This window comes from Scomber scombrus, chromosome 10 (assembly GCF_963691925.1).
Source record: "Scomber scombrus chromosome 10, fScoSco1.1, whole genome shotgun sequence".
NCBI lineage: Eukaryota > Metazoa > Chordata > Actinopteri > Scombriformes > Scombridae > Scomber > Scomber scombrus.
The window spans coordinates 9,255,345-9,276,164 of record NC_084979.1 but is presented as its reverse complement, the minus strand read 5'-3'; the positions used below and the strand labels follow the sequence as shown (position 1 = coordinate 9,276,164).

The following is a 20,820-nucleotide window of genomic DNA, read 5'->3' as shown; positions in this document are numbered from 1 at the left end:
AGAATAAGATCTCTATTGCTTTGTTATTGATTGGAGATGTTTATGCGATAGCAGAAGTAATGTCTTCACAGTAATATTGGGGAAATATAACTCAAACAAATACATTCGGCTGAGTCGTGTGGCCAGGGAAGGGTGATGGATGATGAGGGGAATGCATTGGGACGGCAGACACCTCACCCATTAATCTGCAGAACTGCGCTGTCTGTGTCTGTTTGCATGGCAACACCAGCTTCCCATTACTCATTTAGCTGCTGCCCATTATCAGTATGTTGATGAAGGAGTTCGCCTCTAAAAGATATGGAGGGTACTTTTGGCTCCCCTTCTAAAACTCCTACAAGCTCACTGAGCCATCAGTTCTGGGCGGTAAAGCCACTTAATTGCTGAACTCGCCATATTTCATTTGAAAGAGCTCCGGATGAAGTATCTCAGAGCCTCTCGGAAAACGCTAAAACTTCTTACACTTCAATTAGGCACCTCAGTTAGGTATGTAGTCATGTTCCAGAGGTTGGGAACTAATGGGAGCATTGTATCAAAGTGTGCTGTATTTAAAAGAGGCGTAAACTTAAGTTTTAATTACTTCTCCTGTCAGCAGTAAATTGTATCTAACTGATTCTAAGTGTTGGCCTCAGTATACCTGTAAAATGCATAAACGAGTCCTTTAACCTGTAGTAATTGCATATGCTCTTTTGAAGATGGTATGTGGCTGCAGGCTGGTATTGTACAGTAGTTGTGATTCTGTGAGCAATTATTAATGTCACACTTCCATTGCTGCACGTTTTGTGTATAAGGCAATCTTCAGAAACATAAGCACGCCTTTTGCACAGCTGCTGTAGATGCTCTGCACAGGATGAATTAATGTTAAAACTAATATCGATCATTATTCACTGTCTTAGAACAGGGGCAGCCTGGAGTGCTTACTTATCAACATGCCTTTTAAAAAAGAGGAAGACATTTTTTTTTTTTGCTATTTGAGGACAGACACCAAAACAAAATAAGGCTGAAAACTGAAGGCAGTCTGGCCTTCAAGAGGTAAGTTTTGTTGCATAACTCTAAACTATCAGTTTAACTATACACATGTTGATATAAAGCTTCTGTAATGACAGGAATAATAGTGTCTAGGGCCATTCAAAAATTAAATAATTCTTAAATATTCTGGTCAGTGCCTCCAGCCACCTCCAAAAATAGTTAGTATATAGTATAATAGTATCTGATTTGTCTTACTTCATCTCTGGCACCAAGTACTCAATCAAAGTGGACAGAATCCAACAGTAACCATCACTCAGCATGACACTCATCATGTTGCCAGCTTTCTGCATCCAGACCTTTCTAGCATTTTCAAGCCGCTAATTCACCACTGTAGGCTAACCTCCATGTATTGATCCTGCCTGGGGTGTTCTAAGCCAGAGTTTACCCTGGACTGTGTTCACTTGGGCGCTGTCTACAATGAAAATATATTGTCACACATGTAACTTCAAAGAGAACTTTGGCATAAAACTGTTTTGTTTTTTTCTTTTCTTTTTTCTTTTTTTCTCCAAACTGGCCAGATCTGGGTTTCGCTTGTTACTTGGAAGACTTGGCAAACACCCAAGTCTCAAGTCACTTCCACAGTTGCACAGATTTGGTCTTTAAATAGAATGAAAAAAGTCAAGAGTTAAGGACATAACTGCTTCTATGAACTATGATCCTGATAGTGAGATGAACACACCTCAGATGTAATGTGTGTTCAGTTCAGGGGGTAGGGGGGTTGTAAGCAATTTATTTGTTTAAAAAAAGAATAATAAACTAGGTGGGTGAGATGCAGAAACAAAAACAAATACCAGCATGTACAGAGCTGGTCTGACAATGACCAAACAGCTCCTTCTTGTGGAGAATCTGCACCTGTTAAAAGTTACTGTGTGTGTTTCTGAGAGACTATAGTGTGTGACTAGTGTGAGGTTTAAACATGATCCCATCTGAAATATTAAACTGAAAACTGCATGTGTCTCGTACAGGGTGCCCAGTAGATCCCAGCAGGAGGAGGGCAGCAGATGTGATGCCGCCTCCTCCTCACATCATCACACCTCGCAAAGTCACTGGTGGCTTCAGAGGAGGCAGCCTGTGCTCCAGGAACATCCTGCAACTTAATGGCAAGCACTTTAATCCACAGCCCACTGAAATATGTCTGTTTATGTTCTAATGAATGTTTGTCTTTACTCACCTTTTCAATGTGTGTCTAAGCACACGTGTACAAGTACTGTACATTCTACAACACAAAGCAATTAGTGCTTTTGGGCAGTGACCATGCTCCTGCCTTGATCAGCTCAACCAGATCCATTCCACGTTCTGTCTGTTGGCTGCACCACTGAACCACTCAATTTTCAGCCTAATTGAGCTTGCAGAAGCATCTCTGGTGGCTAGCCACAGTCCTGTTTGTATTGTGTGTGTGTGTGTGTATGTGTATGTGTATGTGTGTGTGTGTCTGTGTCTGTGTCTGTGTCTGTGTCTGTGTCTGTGTGTGTGTGTGTGTGTGTGTGTGTGTGTGTGTGTGTGTGTGTGTGTGTGTGTGTGTGTGTGTGCCTGTGTGTGCCTGTGTGTGCCTGTGTGTGCCTGTGTGTGCCTGTGTGTGCGTGTGTGCCTGTGTTTTCACAGTCCAAGCAAAGGCACACACACTGGGGAAACCAATTTTTTCCTCAATTAGACAAGCCATCGCCAGTCAACTGGTGTACTATATTCCTAAATTTGTCCTCAAATGCACACACTCAGACATACACACACACACACACACACACACACACACACACACACACACACACACACACACACACACACACACACATAAGAGGTATAATGTAAGAAAGAGTGGTTAAAAAGCAGATCACTACTTATGATGATATACATTAAGTCTGGCAGGTCCATAATTGCACCACTCTCTGAGATCCAACTTTGCCGTGTAATTATACCTCAAAACACACATGTTCACATCAAACGTCATACTAATACAGTGATAGAAAATAAGCATATGGAAACAAACATGCACTATATAAAACATTTACAAATCAATGCATGCAAAGGTTCCATGCAAATATATTCCCTAAACTGTTGCAATCAATTATTCAAAGCTCGTTACTGTGCAAACACATTCTGTTCACTGTTTGATTTGTTTCTTACCCACCTCCCCCCCTCCCCCACACCGTCACCTCTCCACCACTCATGTCTCTCTTACACCTGAACTCTTTCTTCTCTCCACTCAACCTTCCCGTGCCTTTTAAACATACAATGCGCCTAATTGCTTCCACTGGAGTCCAGGCGTGACAGTAAACCACACTGAACAGCTGTGTGTGTGTGTGTGCGCCCTCAGTCACACTACTGTCCCACTCCTGTCTGCCTGTAGCTCTGAAAGAAGCAGTGTAGACACTATCTGGTTAGGTGACTGGCAGTCGACCCAATGCCCCTTTGATAAGGAGACTAGGAAAAAAAATGTCTAGGGGATGAAAAGTGAGGAAAACAAAGAGAGCTGTCTGTTAAGATGAATGATCTCAGTAACGATTAATATATGGATTATTTTTATACATCTGTGCATGTATTTCTTTTCCACATTTGACATGTTTGTCCTGTTTAATTACAGTACAACGAATTAAGAATACTGGGCTGTTGGCTGATTGGTTGGTTAAACATCTACTTACATGTCAATGGTTGTTGTAACTTTAGTCAGTTTACTGCAGTGGCTGAGAGAGCTCAACAAACTGCAGCTAAAGAAAACTTATTCAAATTGACAACATCTTTACCACTTGAACAACACTATCACTGCAACAACAACAAAAAATCTTGTTTTTTAAATCTGTTAAGAGCTATTCATATACAAATTATGAATTCATATTTGTTTACACTCTTTCATCCAGCCCCAAGCTAGCTAATATCGCTGAAGAACTTAAATATAAAGCTGTTTTACATAAGCCTCATACCTCTTTGTTCTGTCATCATCTGTTTTTCTCACCATCTCTCTCTATTCACTGACATACCACTCATTTTATCTCTCCTTGCTGCGCTGCTCATTTTTGTCTGTTTTGTGGCCAATTTATCTTCCCGCTCCCTGCAACGTGTATTACATCACATGGGCTACAAACCAAGGTTTTAAATAACAAAAATATGATTTGGGCATCCCTGAGTTTAAACTATGTCAATGTCTGAGTGTTGTTCACGCAGGATTAGGAACATTCTCTTGTTAAAACCTTTAAAGAACATGGGTTATTTGTATGATCCAGTCCCAATGAGAATGGATTATTTGGTGGCTAATAGATGAATCAGGTTATTTTAATCAGATATTGTACTGCTTGCAGAGGATACATAGCCATGGAGGTGAAAGATTACAATATAGGATGAGAGAGAGAATTAGTTTTTCTAGCAGTCGGGCTTTGGCCCAGTTGTAGTTGTGCCAGTTGTTTGACTGGACCATTGTCTGTGTCCAAGCTGTTGTTTCTTGTGCTCCAACACTACTTTAATCTGTCGGCGCCTCTCTCGCTTGGACATTTGGAGGGTTTTTAGAACATATGGTCAAAATGGCAAAGAGATTAGATTCCACTCTGTTCAGTAAATAAATTCAGGAATGCTGTCTGTTTCTCCTTCACAGCGAGAAATGCAGCACAAGCACAGAGGCTGCACAGAGACGAGTCCTACGTGCCGCTGTCGAGACGGGGGATCAGAGCTGACACCATCACGCCTGCGGAGCACGTCCTAAACGAGCCTGACGGTGGGCGCCGCAAGCTCAACCGCATGGCTGCCGTGCACCAGCGTGAGGGCAAGGAAGATGTTAAAGCGCCTAAGGTTACGGTGAGGTCAAACTCTTGAGCCAACGGGGAGCCAAGAATAGATGCCTGTCTCTAAAGCAGAGCTGCAATAGTCCTTCCCTGTGTGTCTTCTTCACTTAAATCCCAAATGGACAACAGAGGCAGAGAAACAGCTTTCATTCTGCCAGTGAAACATGTCATGAGGGAGCCTTGGAAAGGCGAGGAGCATCTCCCAGACAGCCTGCCCGTGTTACAATCCTCGTGGCGATGTGCCCTTCAACCCTCTGTGTTTTAGTGCCTGTACAAGAAGGTGTTAATTGTTCTTCTACCTTAAGGCACATCTTGTACTTTCACCCATGGGTGCACATGCTAAATGTAATTTTGGCTGTGGTGCATGTCTCCCTCAGACATTTTACACATTACATTTCCTCTGGTACGACCTGAGTTTTTGTGGTTTCACACCCTCCCCCCCCCCCCCCCAAACAGCCGGTACTATGTGGAACATAACTGAGTCCTGCTCACATAGGAAGAAGATTTTTAGAGTTGTTTTGCAATTCAATTTGGATTTGACTTTTCTGGGCGGATAGCCACGACTTAATTTGGACAGGTTTATCCTCAGCGAATCTTCATATTAGTTTTTTCTGAGAAATTTAGCTTCACTATCCTGATTTTGAAGCTCAATTTGAGTTGTTCAATCTATTTTCAAATGAACCTAGTGGCCATAATCTCTGGCATCATGCTGTTTCATTTGCTTCTTATAATATTAAAAGGGTTTGAGTCCAGCACACCACATCACACTATGCTCATGGATTCTAATTTGTTTGAACTACAGTTACATTTATCATGCAATACAGATTTATTGATTAATGGATTATTCATTTTATTTTGTGTGCACTGTAAGTTTATCTTAAAATGAAGACTTACCCACCATTTTCTATTGTACCATCTGCTTTGGAACAAAGTTGTGAAAACCGACCAAGAGGAAAAACCTATAAATAATATTGATTATTTTCCAAATACCTACTCTCATTGTTCCACGGGTAATGGTAAGTGGGTGTATGTATTACTTTTCACAAGCTACTGAAAAACATAAATCTCCTAAAGGTTTTGTAAAGGTCATATCATGTTCACAACACTTGACCATGAAGGAAAGTGTGTAACATTAAGCTTGCAGAATGTTCATTCCTGCTATACCACACCAACATATCATTAGAAAGTAACCATGAAGAATGTGTTCTTAGCTGCCTTGAAAGTCACTGAAATGTCATTGAGAAAAATCCATTATGTTTTTTTTTTTTAACTAACTATTTTTTCGGTCATTATTTCTATCAGTTATGATGCCATTCTACTTACCAAAGTAAGTATGAAGTATTTTAATTAGCAAATAGTGTAGTCAGATTATCTAAACTGCATTATTCTGAGGTGAAGCAGAGTGTGAAGGCATTTTGGATGCACAGCACATTATGATATTGCATTGCCTGGTGTGAACATCTTTTTTTTGGGTGTTAGGATCGGACTAAGGAAGCCCGGTTGGCTAGAGAACTTCAGCCGATCAAACCATGTGAAGAACACAACAAGACAGAGGCCATCTCCATGATGCTGAGCCAGGCCATCACCACCCAGCACCTGCTCTACACCAGCCTGGGGTCTGCTGAGTACATGGAGTTTGTCCTCAAAAACCCCTTTAATGTACCGCAGACCATCACCATCCACAGTGATGATTCCGAGCTCAGGTAAGACAGTGAGCTCTGCAACCAGTTTGCCAAAAGCGATGAGTTGAGAATGGACCGGTGCTCTTAACACTTTGATTTTCCACTGACAGCGAGGAAATCTATGAAAAACTATTGTATCATCTTTAAAATTAGGTGGATTCTACAAGTTTTTAGGTGTGCCCCCAGTCTAACACATCGACTGTGAGCATATGCTTCTATGCCGTATGTGTTTTGGCATTTTCCATTATGAGTATGTAACAAGCCATGCCCCTCTGTAAAAAAAAAAAAAAAAAAAAAAAAAGTATTCACACATTGTGAATGTGTTTCCAAAGGTGACGGTGTACTTCTGAGCATAGTTCTTCAAACCTATTTTCATCATGCTTTAGGAGAGGACACTGTATCCTCACACTTAACCCTCCCCAAAATGAGATGCATCTGATCCAGAACTTTAATCTATGGAGTGACTTAGCCCTCCCCTTATCCCTCACAACATTTTCACCTCTAGCCTCTTTATCAAGGACTGCATGCAACACCTTGCAAATACAGTAGCTCCAGAAAAAGACCAAGCAATAGAGGGCAGTAAAGTAACATTACACTGACTTTGGTCACTTATTAACATAAGAGGAAGAAGAAGAAAAAAAAAATAGCTTGACATCAAACGCAACATCAAAACACCCCTGACATCAATATTTATGCATTGTTTGTAGTCCATTGTTGGCTTTTTATGTTACTGTACATAACCCTTAATGAGTGGGGTCTCATTCTGTTGTGGAGTTAATTCATTATAGCTCAGTTTCTCTTTTGCAAGGCCACTGCAAACCGAGGCCACATGTGAAACAAATGCTAAACTGAGTTCCATGAAACTTTGAGTTGAACTCTCAGTGCAACCAGTCATGATGCAAGAGCTAATGTGTCTTAGCACAATTAGTCTATCCTCTTTAGGAGGCTGTAGCGCTACATTCATCATTTCAGAAGATTTAGAGCCAATCAACAGTCCAATTACTTTCTTTTTAAGTACTGAAGTATATACAAATACTAAATTTAATCCTTCATATTAATATGATTAAATTATCACACCCATTATATCTGTCCTGGTCCACTCAGCTCTTTTTAAACAGTTAAACATTGGATGTCTTTTTGAGGCTCAGTTACACTGTGATATAAATCAATCCAGTCTGCTTAAAACAAACCAGTGACAGCCTTATAAAACATTACAGACTTTAATGTAGTTGTTCTCTGGCGTTAGTTTGTACATGAGTTGATTGCACGAGTGTGGGGTTGCTGTGGCTGAGGAGGTAGAGCGGTCGTCCACCAATTGGAAGATTGAGGGTTTGATTCCCGGCTCCTCCAGTCCACATGTCCATGTGTCCATGGGCAGGATACTTAACCCTAAATTGCTTCCACGCCAACAGTGTATGAATGGTTAGTTTCCCCCTGATGAGCAGGTTGGCACCCTGCATGGTGCCATCAGTGTATGAATGTGTGTGAATGGTAGAATGAGACATGAAATGTAAAAGCGCTTCAAGTGGTCATAACAACTAGAAAAGCGCTATTTAAGTACAGTCCATAGCTGGTTGGATTGTGGACTTTTTTGTTCAGATTTGGGTCATGGATTGTGCCTATAACTAGACCATCCTGTTAGAAAATAAGGTGTTATATAATTATAATTTCCAGGCTTTGTAAAACGTACAATCATTTTTCTTTTGCATATTGGTTCAAAATATGTAATCACATAGGTAAAATTTATATATACATTTTCTTTAGGAAATCTTGTGGTGTTTAATCATTTATAATTCTTATGGTTCTCAAAGTACAATAGAAACAGAAACAATAAGTTTAAAACAGCATGTTCTGTTATGGAGCTCCTCTCATACAGTGATGCTTTACAAAAATCATTATAAAATCCCATCATCCAAAAAATAGTTTTACAATATAAAAAGTATGAAACACCAACACTAAAAAAGTCAAGATGAAGTGAGGCCATGAAGATGTTTGCTTGTGTTTTGTTGTGGGAGTCTGATTCATTGCCTGCTCACTGTTTTGATATGATGCGTGCATGCCTGTTTATTTATGTATTTCTTTTCCTGTTTTGACACGTCCTGTTTGTATGTCGTGGGTGCATTATTTAGTCTTCGAATTTTCTAATTAATGCCGAGACAGCTTCTTTTTTTTTTGTACGACTGTGTGCATGGCTTAGACATTTACATTTTCTTCACAGTTGTGAACACATTTGTGTTTTTATTTATGAATAAACACAATCAATTATTATTTTTCCTGTACAAATAACAACCACATCCAAAATAATTTTGCATGTGGGTTTTCATGAATAAATAAGATATATTCTGACTTTTTCATGACTGTTAGCATCCACCTAGCACTATGTTTATACATTTCACTCTATTTTTCACACGCAAATTTTAGGCTTACAAACTAAGAACATTCTAGCTCCCTCAGCCCACAGTCGCTTGTCCTTGACACAGATGTAGACATTATACTGGTGAGATACTAAATACCTCTGTTAATCTACACATAGCAGCCATTATGGTTGATGTTTTCTGGATCACCCGTTCTCAGTATCCATGGCTGGTGTTTGTTTCCTTCACTTAGTGTCGTTGTTAATCCCCTCACACTGAGTCTTTGGTTATGAATTCTGCTCATGCCTGAGCTTCGGATTAACATATATCACATTGATCAACAAAGGCTTCAGTGCACCATGGATGAATCATTATGGCATTAGCCCGGCCACCGGGCGTACCAGGTCTAATTGAGAGTCATCAATCCCTGCATCTGTCGTCTTCCCAGCTTAGCGCCCTGCTTGATTATTTATTTATTTTCAGATCAGACACTTTACGCCAAACCGTCTGCCGCCTCTTCCGAGAGTTAGAAATGTACAGCACCAGTCAAAAGTTTGGACACTCTTTACCATTCACTTAAATGAGACAGTCTGTCCAAACTTTTGACTGGTACTGTATACAGTAATCAATCAATCAATCAATCTTTATTTGTATAGCGCCAAATCACAACAAAGTTATCTCAAGGCACTTTACACATAGAGCAGGTTCTAAACCGTACTCTTCAAGTTTTAATTTATAAAGAGACCCAACATTCCCACATGAGCAAGCATTTAGTAAGTCTGCATTTGTTGTGTTTCAAGAGACAAAATCAGGTCAGTCAGACTGAGACAGGCTACTAAGCACAGGGCCGGCGAAAAACAATATCAAACTACTCTGAAAAATCCATACAGCACACAGTAAAATCTTTTAATGGTACTAATACTACTGCATGTTTACTGTGGTATTTTATTTTAGATCAGTGGCTCTGCTATGTATGTTGTTGCTATGCATGTGACTGTGGTCTCCACAGGAAGAGACTTGATGGAATATATCAGGGTTTGATATCTTACTGTGATTTTAAACTGACCAATATTTGGGAGGCTTTTCCCGGGAAACCTTGGATCTCTCAGTATTTAGTTGTTACATTAGTACAGCCTTATGAACATGATGCTTGACTTGTTGAATGCTACTCTCCCCTCTGATTTGAGGATAAAGGCACTTGTTGAATGGCCTGCATAGCTTTCTTTTACACATTTCGTATTCTGCTTTGTTCAAATTAATGAATATTTTACCACAAAACTGAACTGTAAGCTGGTATTTTAAGATGACAAATAGTTTGTAGAAACACCTGAGGCTGAAAAGTACAGCTTAAGGACAATAGTATTTACCCATGACAATGACACAATAGCAACATGGAGATGATTGTTTCAGTAACAATGGTATTCTGCAGTACACCAACACACAGCCACACAATGAGACAGTGGGCATTTGCTAAAAATCCTGCGTTAATTCAGGAATCTTTCCAGGGAAAAACACGTGTGTGTGTTGCTGTGCAACTTTTTTTTTATTTTTTCTGTTTTTTTTACACCAACCATCTGCCAAGTCCTTGCGGGGCCAGACAACATGTACACAACAACTCAACTTCCTTATTCAGGGCAACATGAAGGATAGCTTGGTCAGTGCACAGAAGCTGTTATTTTTTTTATCAATATTTCAACCAATATTTAACATGGAGCTTTATTTAGAACACAAACAAGGTCTTGGGTACAGCTCTTCGTTCAACAGAAACAAACAGAAAAAAAGTCTGACCCTCAACCTAAAAATCCAGCATCAAGCTTTGAAGGTAGAGTACTTAGAGAGAGGCTATGGTAGCTGTAGTTTTGATGTTTGCAGTGGTTTAGACCCCAGAGGCTCCTCATTACGTGGAGCTCACGTTTGCTACCTGTTGCCATCCATTTTGCATGGTTACCTTTTACACTTGGCAAGAAGAAAGAGGAGAGACTGTACAGCTCCTCTGCTGCTGTCCTGCAACTTTTCTCATTATTTCTCCCTCTCATTATCTATCTTAACCTGTGCATGTCTGTGCTTTCTCAACTCTGCATTCATTCAGTTCGCTTTCTCGATATCTTTTAATCACCATCTTTATTTAGTTCCTTCACTCTGTTTCTTCTATTTATCTCAGTCTGTACTCTTCACCTCCTGCCTTGTCCTATTTTCTTTCTTTAAAAATGAATCAACCCTTGGTTTTTCATGGAGGCTCAGTTGGAACACAAAGCTACAGGCAAAGTGTTTTATTCCAAATGCACAGGTGGGGATCTCCAAATAAGTTCCATGGAATTGACTGTTGCATCTCAGAGCAGGCGAGGTGGGGCCCTACCCTCCTTTTGAAAGATATTTCCCTCTTCATGCCTATGGGTTGGAACCTTTGAAGTTTAAAGCAGCACTCTCCTTTATGCATTTATGTGTGAAATTTTTGCATTCAAAGGAAGAGGAGAGAGTAGAGACGAGACCTCCTTCTGTTGGAATGTGTTATCTGCTCCTGTTCCGTTCTCCCTGGAAATCCATTTGTTGGTGATTGGCGGCGGGCTTTCTTTGACCTCTATGCACCTTTATGAAAGCCACAGACTGCAATTAAAATGAAATGACTGTGTTTTGTTTAGTGACTGCTTAACCATAAAATTTAGTTCACTTTGATTGTGAGCCATACAGTTAAGTTTACAGCACTAAAGCTTGAACATAGCACAACAACATATTACAATAATGCTTTTATGCCAAAAAAATGAATAAATCCTGATAAAGGAATAGTTCAACATTGTGGGAAATAAGCATCTTTGCTTTCTTTCCAGTAACAAGATGAGAAGACAACCATCAATCTGATGTCATTATCTCATGTTGTTAAGTATGGATGTGAAGTTAGGATATGGTTACTTACAAGCACTTTTTGTAAGTCGCCCATTTCATTTCAATTACATGTTTCCATTTTATCAGTGGTTTCACGTAAACAGAAGTAGAATGTTGGCAAACTAAGTTGTTGGCAAACAAGGAATCATTTGGTAAGACTATTATTCTGAATTTGCTACATCCTCTTTCCATATGATTGCCAATACTGACACCAGTTCAGTACATTCTTGTAAATGTACAAGATAAATGGCAACACTTAGCATCTGTGTTGCACTCGTCTGTAGCTCTGACATTTCATAATACCTTCCCTTTGCTACTAGGGAAATTATGATCATGTACAGTATATGTTATTCTTTTTTTTCTAAAGCCTTTTATTATTGTACAGCTCACAGTACAGAAGTGGTGATAAAGTTGGAGGGATAAATACAAGTACTGAGTAATACATTGTTAGAATTTCAATGTTGAAGAAGCACTCACTGACATGAAGGTCAGTTAGTAGGCCTACTACTCACATCGTAAAAACAGTTGTATGATGTGTTCTGTGGCTCTCAGGGAGTATTGGAAGTATGGGAAGTGCAATGTCTTGTGGTCTTGGAGCTTAAAGCTTAAATTGAGGATGTCTCTGTTGCATCAATTTTGACCATTCTTTTTATTTATTTATTCATTTTAATTTTTATATATGTCTTGAAAGTCCCCCAAGTTTAAGAAAGCACAACACAAAATCATTGAAATACCCCTTAAAACAACTACAGGGCACATTTCCACAAAGTTCAGTGTGAATGTTCATGGTCACAGAGGGTTGAATCCTAACGTTTTTGGTAAACCAATAACTTATAATCTAACACCATGATCAGGCCAAAAATGTTTTCTTGTGCAAAAAAAAGAGAAAAAAATCCAATGAGCACATTCCTATGAAATTTACCCAACGCAGTCCTTCTCCCAAGATGATGAACCATTTCCATGTTGGTAATACTATGAGCTTTTTCCTAGGGCCACCCCCAAGACAAAATAATTACTTTTCACACAATCTATTATCCTGATTATCAAGACATTTGGTGAACAGATTCATGCTCTCAAGATGGTAATCCTTTTGATTTGAGTGACATCATGGCTTTTTTTGTACCACTATCCCCATCATATTTACATACATATTTTTTATGTTAAACAAATTACTGTTAAGGCTTGAAAAGTATGTTGTTTGTTCTGTTCAACACCATAGGGTACAATGAACACTGCAGTGTGGGTTTAGACTTTTATTCCTGATAGAGTAACAGGTCCAGCTCTGATCCTTGTTGAACCCCTTAAATATATATTAGAGCTGGCTTTAATCTTCTTCTTGTCCTTTAATCTTTCTATCCAGTGTCATCACTAACACAGAGGAGTGGCGTTACTTCAAAGCACTAACCAAAACTCCTACCTCGCTGGAGGAAAACATGTTTCACTTGGACAAGAGTGCCCCTGGTCCCAGGCTTTACCTCCGGCCTAAGGAGAGCATCCACATTCCCCTGAAATACCAGAGCTTCCTCTGCGACCACACCATGGCCCTTCAGGTACAGAAAAGACCAGAGGTTGATGCTGATGCAACTGTTTGCAACGGTCAACTTAATTGCTATAAACACCATGTTTTAGGAATGATAATTATTGCAGGAAGAAGTATGTTTGACAAGCTGGATTGCACTTTAGCATTTATGTTAAATAATGTTATACTCGAGCCCTTGAAAAGTTTAGGTTTGCTTTTAGAAACTGTCACCACAAGATCAAAGTAACTCTCCTTATAGCTTGTGATATCACATTTTGATTTCAGAAGTCTACTCATTGATTAAAGTTAAAGAAAATGTTTTAAAATTGATTTGCCCTGGTGGCAGAAGACTTATTTTTGGTGCGAGAATGCCATGATGCTGAGAGAAGCTGAATTTCATAGATATAAATGTCACTACACTTGAAGGATTATTAACTATAGCTTATGTATTCCAAGGGCAGGTTACACACATTTAAAAGCAATTCACGCTTGACTGTTGATATGATTCCATAAGGACCATTTGTAATGAGTGTCATTTACATAGGCAGCTCTCTTATATCTTGCATGGCTGGTTTACACCCCTTTTGGTTCTCTTCTGCTTGTTTTGATCATTTACAGTTTTTCTCCCTCTGATGTGCGGATGAAATATTTTCTTTGCAGTCATTTTGGTGGTTTTTGATAGATGATCCATTTTGATAAAAAATGTGCCTTATCAAATCCTCACAGGGACCGAGCTTCCTACCTTCGGGCAAAGGTTCTCAGATGGCCAAGAAGAATCTATCCAATATTGTTGCTGCCAAAACAATCAAGGTACAGAGTGTGCTACTTGTGCTTCATGCAATATTTTCTGTATCGTCAACCGTGTTTATCTCCAGCTGAAGTGTTGTGCTTCTCAATTCCTGATTTGTTTGTCTCCAGGCTGGAATTATAGTAAGCTATGGATTTGAGGTGCAACGTGGATGTACAGTATGTTTTTCTGCCATGATAAGAGCTTTAACATAGTTTTTGCATCTTAGGGTATATACATTGGATTCAGAAGAGTAGAGTAACATAAAACCACCTAAAGTCAGTGTATAATAGGAAGTCTTTGATTTGGAGTGAAGTTGGGTTAACCTTCTCCTACATCCATAAGTCTAACAGCATCTAGTGTACACACAGTCTCCCAAACAGCCCTCTGCAGAGTGGCAGTACGCCGCCTCCTCCCTCCCCTCTTCTCCCACACAGTCATAGCTGAGACACAAAGAACACTTTGAAGTGTCAACTATTTAAAAAGTTAACACTAGCCAGACAAGATTGTCAAGCAAAATTATATGCTGGAAATCACTTTTATCTTACTGAACATTGTTTATCTTCTCCAACTGGCAAATGTCAGGCTGGAGAGTTAACTATCTCCAATTGGAGGACAGCTTGACACGTCTGGCTAATTTATTTTAAATGAACCATGCACGTACAGTATTAATCTGAAGTTGCTTCCCCATTTTAAGCACTTATTCAGTCGTTTATAATATGTAAGAAGTTTAGAGGAGGGAGGAACAATGTGAATGTGCTTATTGCGATGTACTTCAGATAAGACGATGTGCTCTATATCTTCGTGTGATGTAATGTGCTCTGCAGTGGCTGTACGCTACAGCTGTCACCAAAATTAACTTCTGTTACTCATGAATCCATTCAGAGATTGTGTGCCTCTCTCTACAAACGTGAGCTTGAATCTAAGCTTACAGTATTGGCACATGGCTTTAATGAGTACAGTACCCTGAAGCTCTCCCATTGCACAGTATGATGAAATATTTGCCAGTCTGCCAGGCGTGTGTGTGTGTGTGTGTGTGTGTGTGTCTGTGTGTGTGTGTGTGTGTGTGTGTGTGTGTGTGTGTGTGTGTGTGTGTGTGTGTGTGTGTGTGTGTGTGTGTGTGTGTGTGTGTGTGTGTGTGTGTGTGTGTGTGTGCCTAATGTATGTGTGTTTTTGTGTGTCAGTGTCAGCACTGCTGCTCTGAGCAAAAATCCTGTCAAAAGGTCAAATAGGTCAGGTCTGGATCAAATCTGTGTCCCGCTAAAACCTGACAAGCCCCAACAGCAGAGCTGTCAGGATGCCAGCTTTGGCAACGCTGTCAGTCAACACACATCACCAGAGCCAGATATGGGCCCCTCCTGCAGGTCAGCATGGGCCCACAAATCTGACGCATCAACGATTTGGACAGCTGCTGTTTGGCAGGGATCAACTTCTGTGAGTTTGTGAATCAATGACCAAAATGTAGAAAGTTAACTTCACAGTGCAGTCCATTACTCGTGGCTGAGTTCTTGCTCATATGCATCATATGAATCTATGATGCAGTAGTAATGAAGGTCCTCTTCATTACTGAAGGTCCTCTTCATTACTAGGAACTATTTTGTAATGAAGCACTGCATATTTCACAATTTGTCTATTTGTGTAAGAAATAATTGATGGGTTGGAATCTACTTTATAGAGATTTTCCAATTTATCATTAATAAAACACTGCAGTTTGTAATTTGTGGATACCTAAATAAAGCATGTGGATGTCCGAATATATGATTAACTATTATCTCATTCAAAAACCACAAGCATGCCACAATAAAGTGTACTGTGCAGGACAGGTCAAGTTTTTTCCACACCAAACTAAGAAAAACATAATTGTACAAAAAGCATTTTATGGATATAGAGTTCCCCAACCTTTTTTTTAACATTAGACCATTATAATTAAGTGTGAGCAATTACTCCCAGAAATCCTGCAGAGATTTCATTGTGGGACTGCCTTAAGTTCTCACAGAGTTGGAGGACAGACTGTGACATCGGAACTTATCATTGCCCTGTGATAACAGTATTTTGGGATCACAATGATTGTTGTTGTTACATGTCATTTATGTTGATGATCAAGTTTTATGGCATTTGAAGAATAAAGACCATATTCTTCCCAAATGAGAAATGTGATGCTAACCTGACTATTAGAATATGAAATCTTTTTAACGTTGATTCTTTGGCTTGAGATTGCCATAAAAGGAAAGTTAGCTCATCCTCTGAGGAGTATAAAAGTGCTCAATAAATTATATGGAAATCTGTCCTTTTGATTTTTTGTACAAGTGGAGATTCTGGCCATGGCTATGGGAAGTCCATTCTACATTCTAAGTAAAACATAAGGGATCCTCCAGTAGGGACAGGAATATTCTCTACAGATTTCATGTGGCTCACTCCATGAAATTTCTAGATAACTCTTGGCTTAAGATCGGAGATTTTGACTTAATGGCTTTGTAAGAAAGGTCAGGGGTCACCAAGATCATGAAACTCATCCTTTAAAGAACATGAATTTCCACAAATTACATGTCTATCTGTCCTATAGTTGTTGGGATATCTGTTCCAGATGTGAGCCACAACGTTAAATGACTTACATAAAAAATCTTTAGGCCACATGACTTAAATGTGTCTGCCTCTGAATAGTTTTGTACTAATATGACTTGATATTTAAAAAATGACACTTACACGCAGTACTTTATTGTGTAATCAACAGCATACTTGTGAACTCTGAAGTGACGTTCTTTATTCGGTGTAATCTATAATTCATCAACTCCACTTTAGTTATGTATACAGTAGGGTTATCAAGCCAGCAAATACTAGTTTTAGATGTTGTAGACCATGGTAGTACGTGAGAGGGTTACCAATGCCAGTGTGTTTGCATAAGTTGATGTATGTGTATATACAAGTTATCATAACCATATGTAATTAGTGCATACCATATATATGAGCACATTTGTGTTGATTTGCACAGATCCTGGGGGCTATTTTAATGCAGCAAACTTCAAAGCACATTCAGCAAGTCTGTGGGGGTTTCAGTAGTCGGATTAAAGCCAACTTTTATATTCTGGTGTACGGTGTGCTCCATCATCATCATGCTCTCTGGTGAATTTTTGAAATAAAACTTCTCAAAGGCTGCTTTTTAAAAGCTGTGCATGTTGTTTAGAAGTGAACTGCCTGAGGAAGAAAACATGTCAATTCCAGTTCTGTATTTCACTAAAGAGAGTCAAGGAACTAGAGTGAAGGTATTTCTAATGACACAGGACCAGTATTGTTTGAAGGTCACTCACACAAACAGACACAGGCACACACACACACACACACACACACACACACACACACACACACACACACGCACACACACACGCACACACGCACACAGAAGAAAGCAAGGAAGAAAGGACAGATGAATTAAGTAAGTTGGTGCTGTTTCCAGAAAGTAACTCAGCAAGATAAGATAAAATAAGATAAGACTCCCCAGAGGAGAATTTGCATGTTACTGCATGTTACAGCAGTATAAGAAACAGAAGTAGGGAACAGATATAGAGACATTTAAAATAGTAACTACAGCAAGATAAGAGCATTAAGTAAATGACATTCAAAGCTTATGTACATTGTATATATATTATAATATTCAGGCAATATACATGACATGACATGACATCTGGAAACATCACTAATTACAAGACTGAAGGCACTAGAAGTAAATATCGATTTGTATAAGGGGTCGCAAGCTAATGGTTGAGAATCACTGATTTAGATGACCTGACAAAAGTGTTTATTTACACGCTGTCTCAACATCTGACTGCACATGTTTTTGCTGCATCCAACCTAGTGATCTCACTGTGCTCCCACTTCTCAGCAATTACCTTGTTGAGTACAATGTTATCACAATGGAAAGAAACGGTGGACAAATTACGAAGATAAGACCCAAGTTGCAAGGCAAGTTTATTTATTTAACACATTTCCGCAAAAATGCAATTTAAGGTGCTTTACATAATAAATTAAAAGCATGAGAGAAAGTGCAAAAGGAACACTCAATAAAAGGACACTTTAATTCACAATTAAAGACAGTAATTAAAAGAGATAAGAGAATAGAAAACAAAAACATGCTAAAATAGAATAAGACAAAAGATAAAAGATAAAATCCAAGAATAAAAGTTACAGTGCAGTGTAAGAAATGAATAATTCTTTGATTTTATCAAAGGCAGCAGCAAGCAGAAAAACACAGTCTTGATTTAAAAGAGACCAGAGTTGCAGCAGACTTTCAGTTTTCTGGGAGTTTGTTCCAGATATGTGGTGTATGAAAACTGAGCGCTGCTTCTCCATGTTTAGTTTTGACTCTGAGGACAGAAAGCAGATCTGTCACAGACAACCTGAGAGGTCTAGATGGTTTATAACAAAGCAGAACATCAGAAATGTATTTTGTCCCTAAACCATTCAGTGCTTTATAAACCAACAGCAGTATTTTAAATCAATTATTAACACTAACAGGAAGCTAGTTTGAAGATCTGAGAACTGGAGTGATATGATCCACTTTCTTGGTCTTAATGAGGACTCGAGTAACAGCGTTCTGAAGCCTTCAGTTGCGGCTGTCTCGATTTTTTTAGACAGACCTGTAAAGATACTACCACAGTGTTAAGTGTCAAGATAAGACATTAGTCCTTTAGTCCTTAGTCGATAAGTACACCAAGATTTCTGGCTTAGTTTGTGGTTGTGTTCTTACATGGTTCCAGAAACAATTACTTCAGTTTTTGTTTGTTTAATTGAAGAAACTTCTGGAAAATCCAATCTTTGATTTATTCAATTCACTTACTCAGTGCTTGTATAGAACCATAATCCCCTGGTGATATGGTTATGTAAATGTGTGTGTCCTCTGCCTAGTGGAGGCATGTTGAACAGAAGAGGCCCCAGAATGGTGTCTTGTGGAACTCTGCATGTCATTTTTGTTCACTCAGATGTGTAATTACCTGTAGACACAAAGTAGTGCCTGTCTTTATGTAGGATTCAAACCAATTACTACTGTACTGTGCCAGAAAGTCACACCCAGCGTTCTAGTTGGTCTAGTAATGTGTTGTAGTCCATGTCAAATACAGCACTAACATTCTTTAACACAAAGATTGATATTTTCTGTATGTTAAGGTGGATGTCATTGAAGACCTTAATACGCGTAGTGTCAGTGATGGGGTGTGGTTGAAATCCTAATTGGGAAACATTGGAACTGTTTAGTGCCAATAAGTTTTACTTAAAAACTGGAGTTTGATATGGGCCTATAATTGTTCATTAGTGAAGTGTCTAGGTTGTTTTTTAAGAGAGGCTTGATGGTTGCAGTTTTCAGGGCCCATGGGAAGACACCAGAGAGAAGAGATGTGTTTACAATTTGTAGGAGATCTGAAGCAATGCAATTTGAAACATTTTTGGAAAAGCCTTCTGGCATAATATCAAGGCAGCAGGGGGAGGATTTCAGATGCTGAATAATGTCCTTCAGGTTTTTATGGTTCATCGAGTAAAATTGTGTCATACTGGAATTGATTTTAAGTGGACACGGGGACAATGTATGCCCTGCACCTGTATAGAAGCACTGACTGCTTGTCTAATTTTCTGAACTTTGTCAGTGAAAAAGGTGGCAAATTGATTGCAGACCCTGGTGGACAGACAGAAGTTCATAGGCTACTGACAAAATAGCCTTTTGACAGTAGCAAACAAGCGTGTGTAATATTATTGTATTAAACTGTCATTGTCCTTTAAGACGCATTTAACACAGCTACGGCTTTCACGTTCTACTGTCCTATGATGATGTAAATGCTTGTTTCATTGTGCTGGATTTCTAACATCATGCAACGGACTGTCATGCTGCTGATACTGCAGACCTTTCACCTTCTCTCCACAGGTTACGTTCAAAACAGACGACGGCAAGCCAGTGGCCATCTGCCAGGTCAATGTGGAGCCGACACCCCACGTTGTTGACCAGACTTTCAGACTGTACCACCCTGAGCTGTGTTTCCTTAAAAAGGCCATCCGCCTGCCGCCATGGCACGACCCCACAGGTAGTGCAGGTTGCTCCTGTTTTTAGCCATTACTCCTCAACCCACAGCTCCCATCCCTGCTCCCCTGTCTGTATTGATATTAGATACTGTAGTTTCATATGGCATACAGTGCATTTTATTAAATTGCATATTATTGCATTTTTAGTATTGGTTTCATACTTAGAGAATACATTTTCAGCAGGTACAATGTGTACATTCACACATACACAAATACAATATTTATACAATGCAGGCAGACAGATGAGAATGAATTATGTATTCTACCTCCCTTTTTATTGTGTTTTTACTAAAATGTCAAAAAAACAAGCTCATATTATGCATTTTCAATCACAAAAAAGGGCAATAACAACAGAGAGGCCGGAAATGAAAAGCAAGTTTAAAAAAAATGGAATAGAGAAAATGAAGAAAATAGATGAGCATGTACATTTATGTGTATATATGCATGTACTGGATGTATGAAATATATCATATAAGACTTGGTGTTAAATGATAAAAAAAACAACAAACTGTTTAAATACACTGTGTAACTAAAGTCCTTTGATCCTCCTGTGCATAAATCCCTGGTTTAAATTTTTTTTTGTTAATTGCTTAACCAGTTGGAGACCCAGACACCAGGACTCACATATCCGTACGCTGCAGTGACCCTAACATTGTATGCCAGACAAGGATGCTGGTGAGATAATGACATTATTTTAATAATGTATGTTTCAGCCCACAATAATATTAGCAGGGGATTAATTACT

At 39.2% G+C, this 20,820-nt stretch overlaps 2 protein-coding genes across 2 annotated transcripts in view; both read left to right on the top strand.

Annotated features, from left to right (window-relative positions):
- LOC133987421 (L-rhamnose-binding lectin SML-like) overlaps positions 1-20,820 on the top strand; it is a 277,548-nt gene that overhangs the window by 192,412 nt on the left and 64,316 nt on the right. The window lies entirely within an intron of this gene.
- nphp4 (nephronophthisis 4) overlaps positions 1-20,820 on the top strand; it is a 164,583-nt gene that overhangs the window by 133,066 nt on the left and 10,697 nt on the right. Inside the window, exons 18-25 of the mRNA XM_062427444.1 lie at positions 1,992-2,126; positions 4,607-4,806; positions 5,534-5,545; positions 6,285-6,496; positions 13,070-13,259; positions 13,955-14,038; positions 19,921-20,077; positions 20,674-20,750. Of these exons, the coding sequence (XP_062283428.1) occupies positions 1,992-2,126; positions 4,607-4,806; positions 5,534-5,545; positions 6,285-6,496; positions 13,070-13,259; positions 13,955-14,038; positions 19,921-20,077; positions 20,674-20,750 (1,067 nt within the window). The remainder of the gene's footprint in view (positions 1-1,991; positions 2,127-4,606; positions 4,807-5,533; positions 5,546-6,284; positions 6,497-13,069; positions 13,260-13,954; positions 14,039-19,920; positions 20,078-20,673; positions 20,751-20,820) is intronic.